Below are 16,294 nucleotides of genomic sequence, written 5' to 3' on the forward strand. Positions count from 1 at the left end.
TCCCACATGCCACGGAGCGGCTGGGCCTGTGAGCCATGGCCGCTGGGCCTGCGCATCTGGAGCCTGTGCTCCGCAACGGGAGAGGCCGCAACAGTGAGAGGCCCGTGTACCGCAAAAAAAAAAAAGAAGGTCTTAGCTTTGGGAGATGAAAAGTTACATGTATTTAAGGCACTGATAGTACATTTTAGTTACTTCTTACGTATTTTGTAGGAGAATTATTTCACGTCCATAAACTCCATGTTAGAAAATGCAGAGTGCTCATGGGAAAGTTTGTATCTTTAAAATGTAGAAACAGTATAAAGTGGTTAAGAGCCTTGATGTTAAGCAGACATGAGAGTGAGTCCCAATCCCAACAGTGTTAAACAACTTTAGGCCAGCTTCTTAACATGAGAGTAAGTTTTTTCCTAGGTGGAATCAGGCTAAAGTACTTACTTCATAGGGTAAAATGTTAAAGGTATGTTACACAGCCCTAGAGTAACTGCTATCATTATCATTAATGTTATTATTCTTTCATATGACAACTTTTGTTATTTACTGGGGCCAGAGATTTTCCCCCCAAGGTAAACGGAAGTTGCTAAAATGATGATGGGAAATATGATTCGATGTTTATCTCTGTTAGTGTGAGGACACAGGCACTGAGTAAATGCCCAGTGAATTAAGCTGCAGGATTTTTGTTTTTGGAATATACTTCCAAAGACGTCTTTTGAATGACTTACTTTTGCTTCTATTTGTTATTTTTCTCAATTTCATTATTACTATCAGAGGCACCATATTCATTTACTACTTTGAAGGTTTTTCTCTTTATTCCCAATTTTCAATTTTGTCATACTTATATTCTTTTCAACTAGTTTATTGTTATGTATTTCTTTCTGTTTCTAAGACAATAGAACTTGTTACTTTATGTCCGGACAAATGATTTGGTGAAGCTTTGTGTGTGTGTGTGTGTGTGTACGCATGCACCCTACTTTTGGGTGTGAGAGATAGTCTGGGAGATAGAGCTTGGATGCTGAAATGTTTGAATTTCCAGTATACTTCAATATTTAGTATGCACAGAGGTATAATATATGTGAAATCAATATTGTTCTGGAAATTTGTGATGAGCAGTTACTACACATCAGCTTCTGACTTGGTTTCCTTGTCTTTGGTCTTAATGTCTTTATCTTTTCCTAAAAATCCCTGTTAGTCTTATTAACTTTTTCTCTTATATGTTTTATATTATCTTCCTCCTTAATCTTAGCCTTTCCCTTCAAATCAAAACTCAGGGTTGCCTGGGCACTGAATAAAGGCTACAGAGATTTGGAGCCAGGCAGAATGAAGCAGACCTTCTGGTGTCCTTGGGCTTATTTATCTATAAAATGTAGAAAATTGTGTATCTATAAAACAGAGGTCGTATAGTGGACAAGAATTAGTTATAAAGTAAGTACAAAAGGTGATGAAAATCACATCTAATAAAAATTCCTTTTGCTATTTATCCACTTGAGCACCAGATTAAATAGTACATTTGCATTTAGGGGACACATGAAAAAACACAGTCTTTGTTTATATCTGGACTCACTCAGTGAGGTGAGGTGCTCACGCTTCACATGTGGGATCTGAGACTTGCCTGTAGGACTGCAGATTTTTTTTCTGTAAATCTCATTTACTCTGAAATAGTCCCTCATTGAGTGAGATAGTGGCAGAGCCACTTTTATTATTTAAATTGTTCTCTCCTCCTCTTTTCTCTGCCAGTCATGTATCGTTTAACTCTTGTCACTTAATTGGGTATGTGATGTGATTCCATTGTATACTATTCCTTGTAGGCTTATAAATACACTTAGCGGGTGTGTTTTACAAAGAGCTTCTAATGCAAACCCAACTCTCCTCCCCTTTGGATTGTTTACAGACCTTTATTATCCTTTCCTCTTTTCTGCCATCCTCAATTTCCATCAATCTCATTTCTTGTTATTCTATAACGTGGGCTCTTAACTGAAATAATAAAATTTGTAATTTACCAGGCAATGTGCCAAACGTTTTATAAACATCTAATGTTCACAATAACTTTTGAAGGTTAGTGCCACTATTCATGATGAAGGTGTTACCAACTTGCCAAGGTTACACAGGCAGTATGTGGCACCAGAATACTTCCCTGTTAGTTTATCTGGATCTCCCACCCAGATAAACTTCAGTGTCAGAAAACATGTGTCTCTTGTTACACTCTGTCCTCATTGCCTAGCCCAGCACTTGGCATGTAGTAATCGCTAAATATATGTAAGGCCTTCACTGACCTGCCTCCGTGCCCTTTTCACACTGTGTACACACACACACACACATGCATTCATGCTTGCCTATAGGCACAAATATTAACTTCTGCTTGGTCACCTTCCTGGAGTGTAAGCTCAATGAGGGCTCAAACTTTGTCTTATTAACCACTGGGGTTAATGCCTAGAACAGTAATCAGCACATAGCACAGACTCATTCAGTTAAATAAGTTAGTGAACAAAGGAATGTGACTCTGCAGACTCAGATGAAACAGTTGACTTATTCGTTGGCCTATACATTTAACTTCCCTCCTTTACTTCTTCCTGCTGTCTACTTATTTCCATTCCTTTAAAAAATAGCTTATTTAAAATGTACTTTTAAATACCAGTAACAGACAATATTAAGCTCTTAAAGGGTAGGGACTGCCTCTGCCCTTTAGACTTTGTTTGCATTAAGCTTCCTTCCTGTTGCAGTTAGTATGTTGTTTTGTGAGAAGACATTATGAATAACTGTTCCTGACTGTAATAAGTGAATCTGTCTGTTGGTATCCTAGCAACCACAGTTGAATCTTTTTGTCTTGGTGAAAGATGTTAATGACCCTTACCCTCAGGCCCTTCTCCACTTGAGACAAAAATAATGGTCAGAAACAGACCTTTTAAAGCTAAAGTAATTTTTGCTATCAAGCAAAATGCTAGAGAAGAACCTGACTTTCCTTAATAATTTTCACTGCTCCTTAACAAGAGTAGAATTTAGATAAACTAAATTATTCTGTGAAAAACTGAATCACTCAGATAATGAAAAACCACTCTTTCAGTAGAGAAAAGTATGTACACATACATTCCAAGTCAAAGTGTGACTCTGATGGGAAATCTTTGTATAATACTCCTAAATGAATGTGCAATTAAGGCAGTTTACTTTCTAAATGAAATGTATAGAGATTTGTTTCCATTTTCTGCGCAACAATTTAAAACAAGCTTTAGCTCAGTAGTCTATCAGTGAAGTGTTGTCTGTTGGGGATAGAGTTTAGAAGATTCCTATATTTAGTCACTGTACTTAATTAAAAAATTATGTTGTTGTATTTTTATATGTGGAGGTATTTTTCTTTTGGGATCAAATAAAATTCCTAATTATGTCTTCTTCCAGTCCATAAGGACATGTAACAATTATCATATAATATTTTACATGGTTTATATGAGATAAAACAAAGTTAGAAAGGAATTGTTAAGTAAATACTGATAATTTTGTACCGTTATGCTTTTGAAAAGTTTTGAATCACAGACCATGAAATTAAATGTTAGTTGATTGATACATGTTCATGTTGTATTTAATAAGCTGATTAAAACACAGTTACAGCACCTTTGTATCTATGATATTAATTCTTTGCTTCCCACTAGTTAAACTGCTGAAATATTTAGTTAATTTTCCTTCAAAGAAATCACAGTGTGTAGAGAGAAGATAAGGTATACTAAATGAAAAATTGGACAGCATATTGTTAGTTAAGCAATTTGTAAAATGAGTGTTAGAAAATAATCCCCCGTGTGGTATGACTCCAAAACAGAAGGAAGACCTAGGCCCAAGAGTCACAATGGAAAATAATTTTCTTTCATGCATTTGCAGTTCTTCTGCAGAATTTTTATTGACTCGATTGAGTGATTAGGATTTTCAGCCTTTTTTTTTTGAAAATTAAGAGAACAGATTTTTGCACTTAGTATTATATGGTAATTTGAAATGAATTTGTTTATGTATCCTTATTCTTAAAAAGTTTGTGAAAAAGAACAAAAACATGTGAGGACATCACAGTGTAATGTTATTTCACAGCTTTTCTGTTCAAATACTGTTAAGCACAGTCAGAAGAAACCAGTTCTGGCCAGCCATGGTTGAGTACCGCACATGTAGGTGAAAGGCAGTGGGGACAGAACTCAGGCTGCCAAAGGAACCTGCCTTTGGGGAGTATATTTTTCTGTTTAGTTATTGTGGGATAAAGCGAGTTCTTTCGTTTTGGCTACTGTGATGGGAAATTTGCGTTTCTGGAGCTAAGATACTAAGACATTCATTGCCCGTCCTGCCTCAGGGTGTGTTTGGTGTGTGTTACTTCATGGAATCTGTCCTGCAACCCTGAGAAGTGGTAAATTTAAATCCCATTTACCAGGTGAGGACAGTAAGGTTAGAGGAAGTGTAGTTATTTGTTCCAGGTCAGTCAGTCATAAATAAATGGGTAGAGGAGTGAACTGGATCTCAGATTTACCTGATTCTAAGATCCATGTTCTTTCCATTTTCTATACTCTGCCGCTTAAGATACTTTATTTAGTTCAGATGATGCTATATTTATTTTCTTCTTGCTTTATGGGCATTAGCTAATTTATTAGCCCATTTATCTGAACTTTGGGTTGTTAATAGAGTTGCCAGATTTAGCTGGGGAAAAAAAGAAAAACAGGCTGCTCAGTTAAATTTAAATTTCCTATAAACAATGAATAATTTTTTTACATGTGTTGCAAATATTGTATGGGACACACTTATACTAAACATTTATTATTTATCTGAAGTTCAGATTTAACCTGGCATCCTGTATTTTATTGGGCAATCTTAATTGTTAAGAAATTGCGGCATTTAAAAGTTAAATATTTACATGGCTCTTTAGGGTTGTCTTTTTAAAAGATCTCTAGAATTGGTGTATTGAGGTTCCTTTTTAGAGGGAAAAAGTCTGATTGTTTGGGCTCTGACTGGACTGTATTCCTTAGGAGCACAAATGTCAGGTAGCGCCTAAGAGATGAAGGTGATCATATAAACATCTCCCGATTCCTCTATTTTGATTACTTTTGTCTGTCATCAATCCTGGGTGCATCAGAGCTCACCAGTATGCTGGCACTATGGGAATTTACTATGTTCCAGGCGCTGTTCTAGGTATTTTACATGTATTGAATCCATCACTCCTCTCAGCAACTTTATGACAAAAAATCCTGTTTTTACCCTCATTTTGCAGATAAGAAAACTGAGGCAGAAGAGAGGATAAGTAATGTGTCAGTGGCAGGGCTGGGTTTGAACCCAAGCCATCTGGTTCTGGAATCAGAACTTGTAACCATTAAATATTTCCTCTTGCAGGTAATACTTCTGAACCCATAGGAGAGCTTTTAGGAAGAAAGTCTTTTACGTTTTTCCAAGCCAAATGTTATCTACTTTAGTATTATTAATCACGTAAAACATTTTAGTAACTCTCTTGCAAAAGTAGATTCCTCATTGCACTGTTTCCTATCCTTTTTTTTCTTCTCTTCTATCCTTATTGAAACAGACGTCTTTGTCCTTAAATACTAAATTAGTACATGAAATGGTGAGTGGTTTTCCTCATTGCTACATATTTTACAATTAGAAAGTGATTGAGAAGCCATATTTTCCAGCTTTTAAATGGTTTCTTCTAGAAGCTTTGATTATTTGCCCAGTATTGGCTTACTCATAAGGCTAAGTACATAGACTCCTCACATATCCTAAGAGTAATGCCTCAAAGGAATATACATGTCTCTCATATTATAGACAACCAAACTCTATTTGGAGAGGACTCATTAGGTGTCCTCATTTGGTGTGAGTAGATACTCATGGATGAAATTCTTAACAAGAGAGGGAGGTAACTTTAGCACAGGCTTAGGAAATATTTTGGAGGTTGATCTCACAATTGCAGGTGTCAGGTATCAAGGTATGCAGGTCTTTTAAAGGGCATTTAGAAAAGCAGTACAGTAAGAGGTCACATTTGGCCATTATACATATACAGCTGGGGTGAACAAAACCCCAGCTGTCCTAATAGTAATGCAAATAGGTTCTTGTGGTGTGGGATAGAATTTCCAGTGACAGCATCTTACATGGGTTCAAAAAAAATGCTGTATCTCAAACAAGTTAATGGAAGTGAAGCTGATATGCTTAAAAAATATTAGATGACACTGAATCACCTGGCAAAAAGGTTGGGTTATTTTGAAAATCTGAGTTTAAAAGCATTTAGAGGAATCAGCAGGTTTGTAGCTTTCTAAAGACTCAGCTTCATCTTTGATTCTCCCTCTACTCTCTTCTGGAAACTTAAGTCAATTAGTAAACACGCTTCATTTTGCCTCCTTGGCCTCTTATTTCCCTCTGTTTGTTTCCACTGCGATGCATTACCATATTTTAGCAGAATTATTGCAGTGACCTCATTTCCTGTTTTTCTTCTGCTTTACCTTGTTAGATCCTTTATACTCACAGTCCAGTTATTTTTGAAAACACAGCTCAGAATACCTTAACTTCCTCTCTCCTAAGTTCTTGGTGAGAAACAAGGATCGTTTAGAAGGTTTCTATGATCTGACCCCCTACTTCTATTTATCTCACCATGCTCCCACCATGTAAGCTGCGGTGCAGCCATACCCAACTGCCTTCTGCTACCTGAAACTGACACACAATTTCATGGCATAGCGTCTTTTCCATATCCTCTTCCGTATTTGGAACTTCCACCTTTTCTCTCTAACCAGATGACATCTAATTTAAGAATCTCTCTTCTGTCCTTCTGGTAGGAATTTACCATTTCTTTATTCCCACGGCATTTGGTTCATACGTTCACTGTAGCATCTGTTTTCATTTAGCTTAGCTTTATCGTTTTGCCCTTATTAGATGCTTGGTTTGTGTTTGAACAAATAAACCAGAACAGAACGTTAATTAAAACTCTTCCACAGTTTATCGGGGGTGGGGGGGGAACTAAGCTTATTTTATAATAGAAATGTTGGAATTAAAATTAATCAGCATGTGAGTTATGGTAATACCAATTAAAGTTGTATGTGACCCCTTAAGTGTAAGATTGGATGTGGCAGTCGAATATTGAAGAGTTTGACAAGTGATGGAAGAAACTGTTGATCATTTGTCCATGTAGAATAACTTAATTACTAAAATAAAGGAGATTTTTTAATGAACTCTACTTGTATTTTTAGATTTGAGAATATTATGTTAAAATGGAAATAACTTGAAGCATGTTGTATTTTTTCAGTGTTTATTATCTGGATATAATTATTTTTGACTCAGAATCTTTTTATGTTTTCTTAACAGTTGGTACCTATTTAACTTTTGAGTGGAATTAATGTACTCATTAAAAAATCATTATTGTAGCAGTTAAAACCATAACAGTGTAACGATGATTTGAGGGGCATGCCTTCTTCCGGATGTATGTTTTTAAATCATCTTAGGGCTGACAGAGCCTTTTTAAATATGAAATAGGAACTTAGAGATATTGTTCAAAGATTATTAGGTTAGCATCAGAACAGAGAGTGAACATAGCAGAGCTAATAGTATGTGGTCTAGTTGAAGTAGTAAGTTTGCATTTATACTCCACTTGCATTTTTTTCCAGTCCTTTCGGCACCACACTTTATTCATCTATCAAGCGCTTACTGAACTCTTGCTGTTGTAGACTGTACCAGGTGCTAGACTCATGAGAACTGACTCATTTGAAGTTCAGGTTGTAGCATGTGTCTAGGCTTGCTTCTAAAATTTGCAGGACCTGGAGCAAAAAGTACATGGAGGCTGTCAGACACTCTGTCTAAACATTTAAAAGTTATAAATCAAACTAATACATTGCTAAATAAAATAGCCCTCTTCCTACTGCCTTGAGAAATAGCTCAGAGATCTGGAAGGCCAGGTCTGGGTTTAGGTTGCTTGGGCTCCACTTCCCCACTGGAATGTGCTGGTGTTGTGGGGAGAGCCAGCCTCCAGGCGGCCCAGCCCCCTCTCCTCCCAGACCCGGCCTTGTCCCAACCCAGGAGGGGCTCTTCTTGCAGACACCCCAGCACTCTTCCCACGCCTCTACAAACTGCAGCCCCTTGGCTACTGCCCAGGCTAGTTCGACTGTTCAACCTGCAAGTTTGACTGTCCTGGCAGGTAAAGGCATTATAGAAGGCCCCGGGAGGCTCAGAAAGCTGGCTTGGGGATGTTTGGACACAGATTTCGGGGTCTTGGGGACTCAGAAGGGCAGGTCTGGGTAGGACAGACTGTGGGCGGGCAAGTTCTTTGCCCTGTGGATTTATCATGTGGAAAGGGATGTGGCCAGAGGAAGAATAGGGAGATCCCTCTCGAGTCCAGTGCTCAGGGTGGGGCAGTCTTTGCCCAGGTCCTAAGGGTGGTACTGTGTATGCCCTTGAACCAACTAAAACGAAGTGTTCCTTAAGAGGATCAGGTCTCCACGAAGTCTGTAGACTTTGAAGCTAGATTGGGTCCAAAATTTTAAAAATAAATTGTATTTTGTTAGTGAACAATTACTAGGTATGTATTTGTTTATGCACCTTAAAAATAAGCAGAGTTTTCAACTTTATTAGTTTTCTGTTTTAGAACTTAAAAAAATTTTATGATAAAATAGTGATAGTGAATTTGGAATTATGCTGGCTGTATAGAACTTCTAATTGTGTACTCTTTGTTTTTAATATTTCCCCACTTATTTCAAATAGTGATTAGGTGTTTTATGGGTGGTAGTGTTGTTAGAATGAAAAAGAATAAATTGAAAAGTATTAATGCTGTTCTAGCCCTGGTTCAATTTCCAAGTGTATTCAAGGGAAAGAAAAAGGCTGTGAATTGACCACTTAAGTAAATCAGTTTGCAACCGAATGTCCCAAGATTATTCAATCTAGAGGTAGGAATATAATTTTATGTCACAAAAATTCATCCCATACAACTTTTTGTAAAATACTCTCTTTGTGATTGGTCTCATGTTGATATACAATTGGAGTTTTACAGTAATTTAGAAAAAGAAAGAGCCAATTCAATGTATAAAGGAATACTTGATTACGCTATTGTATAAGAGCAGTAAAAGCTAATTTACTGTTATATTACTCACCATTGAAAACTGCAAGAGGCTATCTTTCAGTTCATTCTTAATTAATTGTGCTGTATTGTAGTGATAATAGTATCTATTATAGATGAGTTTTATGCAAGCCTTTTAAGTTGACATCTCTGAGCTTGTATTTTGGCTCACGTAAATATCTTTGACATATATTCTGCATGATTGTTGAAGGCAGAATGGATTAATCAGTCACTGTGATTCCTCTATGAAAACTCCCGTGATAAACTATTCTTTGAAATGGCCTGAGTTCGTAACAACGTATAACTGATGAAAATAAGTAATTGTATTTAAAAAAAAAAACGCTTTCACTTATTAATCTTCATAAAGACTATTTTTTCTAAATTTACCTCTTCTGCTAGGTTTCTAGTGTTTTATTATTGAATTAATTTTGGAGGCATTCCTCTGTTCATAGTTCCTTTCTTTAATTGAATTATCAGTCAAATAATTGGGATTAATTTTGACCTTTGTTAAAGTTTAGGTAGAAGATAGATATGATGTCTTAGGGACCATAATTCTAGTAGAGCCATTTAGTAATTTAGATGGTCCTTATTGAGTACATGTAATAACATGGTACACAAATTGATGTTACTTACATTTGATTTCACCTCAGTCTTGCAATACGGAGGTAGATGTATATTAAGTATTATGATAGTATTTGGTAAAGTAGATTCTCTCTGCATTTTTTGAATAGTAATAACACTTATGTTTTCTAGTGTGATATTGGTTCGCCAGGGCTGCCCTAAAAATGTACCACAGATCAGGTGGCTTAAACAACAGAAAATTATTTCCTCACAGTTCTGGAGGCTAAAAGTCCAAAATCAAGGTGACTGCAGGGTTTGTTTCTTCTATGGGCCTCTTGTCCTGACTTGTAGATAATCATTCTTCTACCTTTGTCTTTACACGGGCTTCCCTCTGTGTGTGTCTGTGCCCTAAATGCCTCTTCTTAGAAGGACATGCATGGTACCTTGCAGGTATTGCAGGTTTGGTTCGAGACCACTGCAATAAAGTGAGTCACACGAATTTTTTCCCAGTGCATATAAAAGTTTTGTTTACACTATACTGTATTCAAAGTGCAATAACATTGTCTAAAAAAACAACATACAGACCTTAATTAATAGATACTTTATTGCTTAAAAGTGCTAGGCATCATCAGTCTTCAGCCGGTAGAGGGTCTTGCTTCGATGTTGCTGGTTGCTGACTGATCAGGGTTATGGTGGCTGAAGGCTGGGGTGACTGTGGTAGTTTCTTAAAATAAGATGACAGTGAAGTTTGCTGCGTCGACTCCTTCTTTCATGAATGATATCTCCGTAGCATGCAATGTTGCTTGATAGCGTTTTGCCTACAGTAAGACTTCTTTAAAAATTGGAGTCAGTCATTTCAAACCTTTTCAACTACATTTATATAATATTCTAAATCCTTAGTTGTTATTTCAACAGTCTTCACAGCATCTTCATCAGGAGTAGATTCCATCTTAAGAAACCACTTCTTTGCTCATCTATAAGAAGCAACTCCTCATCCCTTAAAGTTTTATCAGGAAATTGCAGCAATTCAGTCATTTTCAGCCTCCACATTTAATTCTGGTTCTCATGTTTTTTCCACCACATTTGCAGTGACTTCCTCTGCTGAAGTCTTGAATCCCTCAAAGTTATCTATGAGGGTTGGAATCAACGTATTCCAAAATCCTGTTAATGTTGATATTTTGACCTCTTCCCATGAACCGCAGAGGTCCTTAATGGTATCTAGAATGGCAAGTCCTTTCCAGAAGATTTTCAGTTGACTTTGCCTAGACCCAGCAGAGGAATCACCGTCTGTGGCAGCTATAGTCTTATGAAAGGTATTTCTTAAAGAATAAGACTTGAAAGTCAAAATTACTACTTGATCCATGAGCTGCAGAGTGGATGTTGTGTGAGCAGGCATGAAACCAATGTGAATCTCGTTGTACGTCTCCATCAGAGCTCTTGGGTGACCAGGTGACTATTGCTAATGAGCAGTACTATTTTGAAAGGAATCTTTTTTTCTGAGTACAGGGTTTCAGTAATGGGCTTAAAGTATTCAGTAAACCGTATTGTAAACAGATGTGTTCTTATCCAGACTTTGCTCTTCCATTTATAGAGCACAGGTGGAGTAGATTTAGCATAATTCTTAAGGGCACTAGAATTTTCAGAATGGTGAATGAGCATTGGTTTTAACTTCACTAGTCACCAGCTGCATTAGCCCATAACAAGACAGTCAACCTGTCCTTTGAGGCTTTGAAGCCAGGCATTGACTTCTCCTCTCTAGCTAAGAAAGTCCGAGATGGCATCTTCTTCCAATAGAAGGCTGTTTCATCTACATTGAAAATCTCTTGTTTAGTGTAGCCACCTTCGTTCATTATCTGAGCTAGATTTTTCTGGATATCTTGCTTCAGCACTTGCTTCTTTACCTTGCACTTTTATGTTAGGAAGTTGGCTTCTTTCTTTCAACCTCATGAACCAGCCTCTGCTAGCTTCAAACTTTTCTTCTTTATCTTCCTCAACTCTCTCAGCCTTCATAGAATTGAAGAGAGTTAGGGCCTTGCTCTGGATTATTAGGCTTTGACTTAAGGGAAGGTCGTGATTGGTTTGATCTTCTATCCAGACCACAAAAACTTTCTCTATATCAGCAATAAGGTTGTTTAGCATTCTTATCATTCATGTGTTGATTGGGTAGCAGTTTTCACTTCCTTCAAGAACTTTTCCTTTGCATTCATAACTTGGCTAACTGTTTGGTGCAGGAGGTCTAGCTTTTAGTCTCTCTCAGCTTTCGACACGCCTTCCTCACTAAGCTTAATCATTTCTAGCTTTTGATTAAAGGTGAGAGACATGTGATTCTTCCTTTCACTCGAACACTTGGAGGTCATTGCAGGGTTATTCATTGGCCTAATTTCAATGTTGTTTTGTATCAGGGAATAGGCAGGCTGGAGGGGAGGGAGAGAGATGGGGAATGACCTGTAGAGCAGTCAGAACATTGTTTAAGTTCACTGTCTTATGTGGGTGTGGTTCATGGCACCCCCAAAACAACTGCAGCAGCAACATCAAAGATCACTGCTTACAGTTCATGGTAACAAATATAATAATAATTAAAAATTTTGAAATATTATGAGAATTACCAAAATGTGACAGAGACACAAAGTGAGCAAATGCTGTTGGAAAAATGGCACTGATCGATTTGTTTGACAGATGGTTGCCACAAACCTTCAATCTGTAAAACATGCAACACCTGTGAAGCAAAATAAAGCAAAGTGCAATAAAACGAGTTATGCCTGTATTGGATTAAGGCCCATTCTCATGACTTCATTTTACCTTCATTATCTCTTTAAAGACCATACGTCCAAATACAGTCACATTCTGAAGTGGGTGTTACTGGGTGTTAGGACTTCAACATATGAGTTTCAGGGGGACACAATTCAGCCCATAATGGGGGCATAAAATGAATTCTATGCAAATTGCAGTGTTGGGTAACCAATATGTTTAAGATGTGGAGCAATTTATTTAATGTTTTAAATAAATTGTATACTCTTTCAAAATTAGATGTTAGGAATATTTTTTATTTCTCCTTTGACCCAGTTTGATTTTAGAGATGTGGAAGGGGCAATTAAAAACTGATGATGATTATGATAATAATAATAGTAGCAGCAGCTATTATTATTATTAAGTGCTATATTATATACTGGGCTCAGGTCTGAGCACTTGATATTTTTTGTCTCTCAGGGGTGCTGCATGGTCAGCAGGGAGTTAGGGCATCTCCATTTAAGGAATTTTCTTTGCTTGTCCCTGGGAATCCAGATGTGGATCCTGGCCTCAGTACTCTGGGACAGGGTCTAGGTTGTACCTTTGTGAAGCAAGATGGAATTCTTGTAAACCACTATTTTATGAGACATCTTTGCGTTTTCTGTAGGTACAGGCTTTTTATTTAAACATGAAAAAGTTGAATTATTCAGGTAGTATTCTTTGGTGACAAACCAGCTTAAAAGTGCCCCAGATCAAGAAAGTCCTATAAAGAATATTATACACTATATTCCTATTTGGCTCATAGCTTCATACCCGTCACTTTGTAGGTGCTCAGTAAATAACCGTAGAATGAATAGATTTCACTTAAAGCAAAAGGGAGAAATATAGTCACACTGGCAGTGCCCTTTAGAGGCTCATATTTGCATTGTCAGAATAGTATATTGCCGGCTCAGCCCTCGTAGGTTTTTGTTATTTTTTGCCAGCAAATACAGTATGCATTGAATATTCACTTAATTGTAGACAGACAAAAGAAATAGCCAGTTGTATCCCTTGTATCTTAGACCTCCCATATGCTTGAGGCTTGGTAACAATAGCACAGTATTTAAGCCTGTCTCTATAGAAACTCCCCTTCCTTTCAGATTTCATAGATAAGAGGTTATGCTCAGCAGGGTATATTTTGTGTCCCACCAGTAGGTGGAATTGGTGCCTGTGTATGTTTTGCTTCAGCCACTCATCACGTTGCTTTATTACTCTGCTGGATGGGGCTGTATTTGGAACCATGGGTCTTGTTAAAAATATTTCTTTATAGTTGAATTGCAAATGTCTTTAGATAAAGTTTCCAGGATCTTTGAGATGCAGTAGGAAAAGTCAAAGAACTAAGTTGTCAACATCAATTCTTTTTTGAAAACAACTTTACATAGATGTGTACATATTTGTTGTTTGATTATTGCTCTGCTGCTGGCTTTTCAGGAGAGTTTGTACTTGTGATTTTCTTTTTCTTAGTTTAGGTTACTTAATGGATAGGAAATTTTAGATGTGGTATGAGAGAGGATAAAATTTTGATTCCATATTATGAGAATATTACTGTCAACTTGTCAACACTGTTCAGATTTTTTTAATTTAAAAAATTCCTTAAATCGGGCTTCCCTGGTGGCGCAGTGGTTGAGAGTCCGCCTGCCGATGCAAGGGACACGGGTTCATGCCCCGGTCCGGGAAGATCCCACATGCCGCGGAGCGGCTGGGCCCGTGAGCCATGGCCGCTGAGCCTGCGCGTCCGGAGCCTGTACTCCGCAATGGGAGAGGCCACAACAGTGAGAGGCCCGCTACCGCAAAAAATAAATAAATAATAAATAAATAAAATGTGTGTTTTCATGACTACAGTTTTGGAGTAAGAATTCATAGCTTTCATCAGTCTATATTCTCAGTACAACTACGACTTTTTGCGGTACGCGGGCCTCTCACTGTTGTGGCCTCTCCCGTTGCGGAGCACAGGCTCCGGACGCACAGGCTCAGCGGCCATGGCTCACGGGCCCAGCCGCTCCGCGGCATGTGGGATCTTCCCGGACCGGGGCACGAACCCGTGTCCCCTGCATCGGCAGGCAGACTCTCAACTACTGCGCCACCAGGGAAGCCCTATTAGTGGCTTTTTGAGTCTCACATCCATTTAAGTGGAATTTCATTAACTGAAAACGTTTGCTAAATTTTTAAATATGTCTTTATATGAATGAAACGTGAGGTTATGCAAGGGTAATGGCAATGGAATGTGACAGTTTAAATCAGACATATGAATCAGACCTTTGTGGTATATTTGTGTCTTAATTTAGGTTGGTTGAAGACTTTTGATGACTACTTTCGAGAGAAGACTCAGTATATTTTTAATAACATGGTCATCAAGTTGAAAGAAGACCCACGGAGGAAATTTATGTGGTCTGAGATCTCTTACCTTTCAAAGTGGTGGGAAACTATAGATATTCAGAAGAAGGATGCTGTTAAAAGGTTTGTTTTTTAAAACTTTTTTTTTTTAATTTGGTAATATTAAACATTAATTATACAGTGAAACAGGTGTTGAATTTTTAGAACGTGAAAATTCTTAGCTTTATATCTGAAACTTAAAATATTTCTTCGCATTCTGTTTTTCCTTGATTCTGGTTCATCTCTGAAAAAGTGACTTGAAACTTTTCCATTGAAATCCTTATGTTCCAGCTTTGTCCTAGAAATGGAATTACTAGGTCAAAGGGGCTTAATATTTTAAAGATTTTTTGAAGCATATAATCAAAGTGACCCCTGGAAGGGTGGGTTTCAGTGTATTCTTCAGTCTTCCATATAGAAAGGTACAAATTTCTCTGCATATTAGGCAACAATATAATTTTTTCTAAAAGTTTGACCAATTTAAGTGGTGAAAAATGTGAATTTTTGATTAGTGATAGTGTTCCATGTTTTCTCATATATACAGGCAGAGCTTTTTTTGAATTGCTTGATCATGTACTTTTTCTTACTGATTTGTAAGAATATTTATTATATACATACCAACCTTTATTTTTCCTGAAGCTTTATATTTCTTCTTAATTCTTAGTGTTGGATATAAAGATTTTTAAAATCTTTATGTAGTCAAATGTATTAATCTGTTTTCTTGATTGACTTTGCTGTCATATTTAATATGCTGTCATGTTTAAAAAGTCTTCCCCAATCCAAGAGATGAGATAGTCTTTTTTCCCCAATTTAGTTTTTTATTGTTCACTTTTATAAATCTTCTAGTTTATTTTTTTAATGTGGTGTGATGGGAGGTTTTGCTCCCCTTGTCTCCCTCCTCCCTGCTCCCAGGACTTTAAGGATTGTCTTAGCATAAATTGCTTTCTTTTACTTATTTAACATCACATATACAGTGCTTACTGTATTACTTCCTGTTTTAAGTACCTTGCAAATGATAACTGATAATCCTCGCAACAATCCTGTGAAGTAGATATAATGACTATCTTGATTTTACAGATAAGGACACTTGTCATCCAGGGTCACCCAGCTGCACATGCTGCACTAGTTACCATCCAGTCCAGCCTGTCCAGCCCCACAGGCTGTTTGTTCCCTTGCACGTTGTGCTGTGCTGCTTCCCTAAGACTTACATAGTCCATTCTTTTCTACTGACTTGAAGTGCCATCTTTATTGTATTTCAATATGCATTGATTTCTGGGCTTTCTGACCTCTTTCATGGACTTTTCTGTTTAACTGTAATTGTTGCGGCCTTATGTGTTTCAATAACAGACAGTTTAAATCTCCTCTTGTTTCTCTCTATTGAAAAGTTCTTTTAACGAGTGACCACTTAATTTTCCCAGAGAGCTTTAGAATTAACTTGGTAAATTCTTCCTACCCTATCAAAAAAAAAGGGGGGGGGCGGATTTTGATAGATATTGACATAAACGTTTAAAGGTAATTTAGAGAGAATTGGTGTTCCATTATTATCTATCAGACATTCCCCCTCCC

At 37.3% G+C, this 16,294-nt stretch overlaps 1 protein-coding gene across 1 annotated transcript in view; it reads left to right on the forward strand.

Annotated features, from left to right (window-relative positions):
• MAN2A1 (mannosidase alpha class 2A member 1) overlaps window positions 1-16,294 on the forward strand; it is a 161,179-nt gene that overhangs the window by 32,575 nt on the left and 112,310 nt on the right. Inside the window, exon 4 of the mRNA XM_007462587.1 lies at window positions 14,644-14,815. Within this exon, the coding sequence (XP_007462649.1) occupies window positions 14,644-14,815 (172 nt within the window). The remainder of the gene's footprint in view (window positions 1-14,643; window positions 14,816-16,294) is intronic.

This window comes from Lipotes vexillifer, unplaced genomic scaffold (assembly GCF_000442215.2).
Source record: "Lipotes vexillifer unplaced genomic scaffold, Lipotes_vexillifer_v1.1 scaffold710, whole genome shotgun sequence".
Taxonomy (NCBI): Eukaryota; Metazoa; Chordata; class Mammalia; order Artiodactyla; family Lipotidae; genus Lipotes; species Lipotes vexillifer.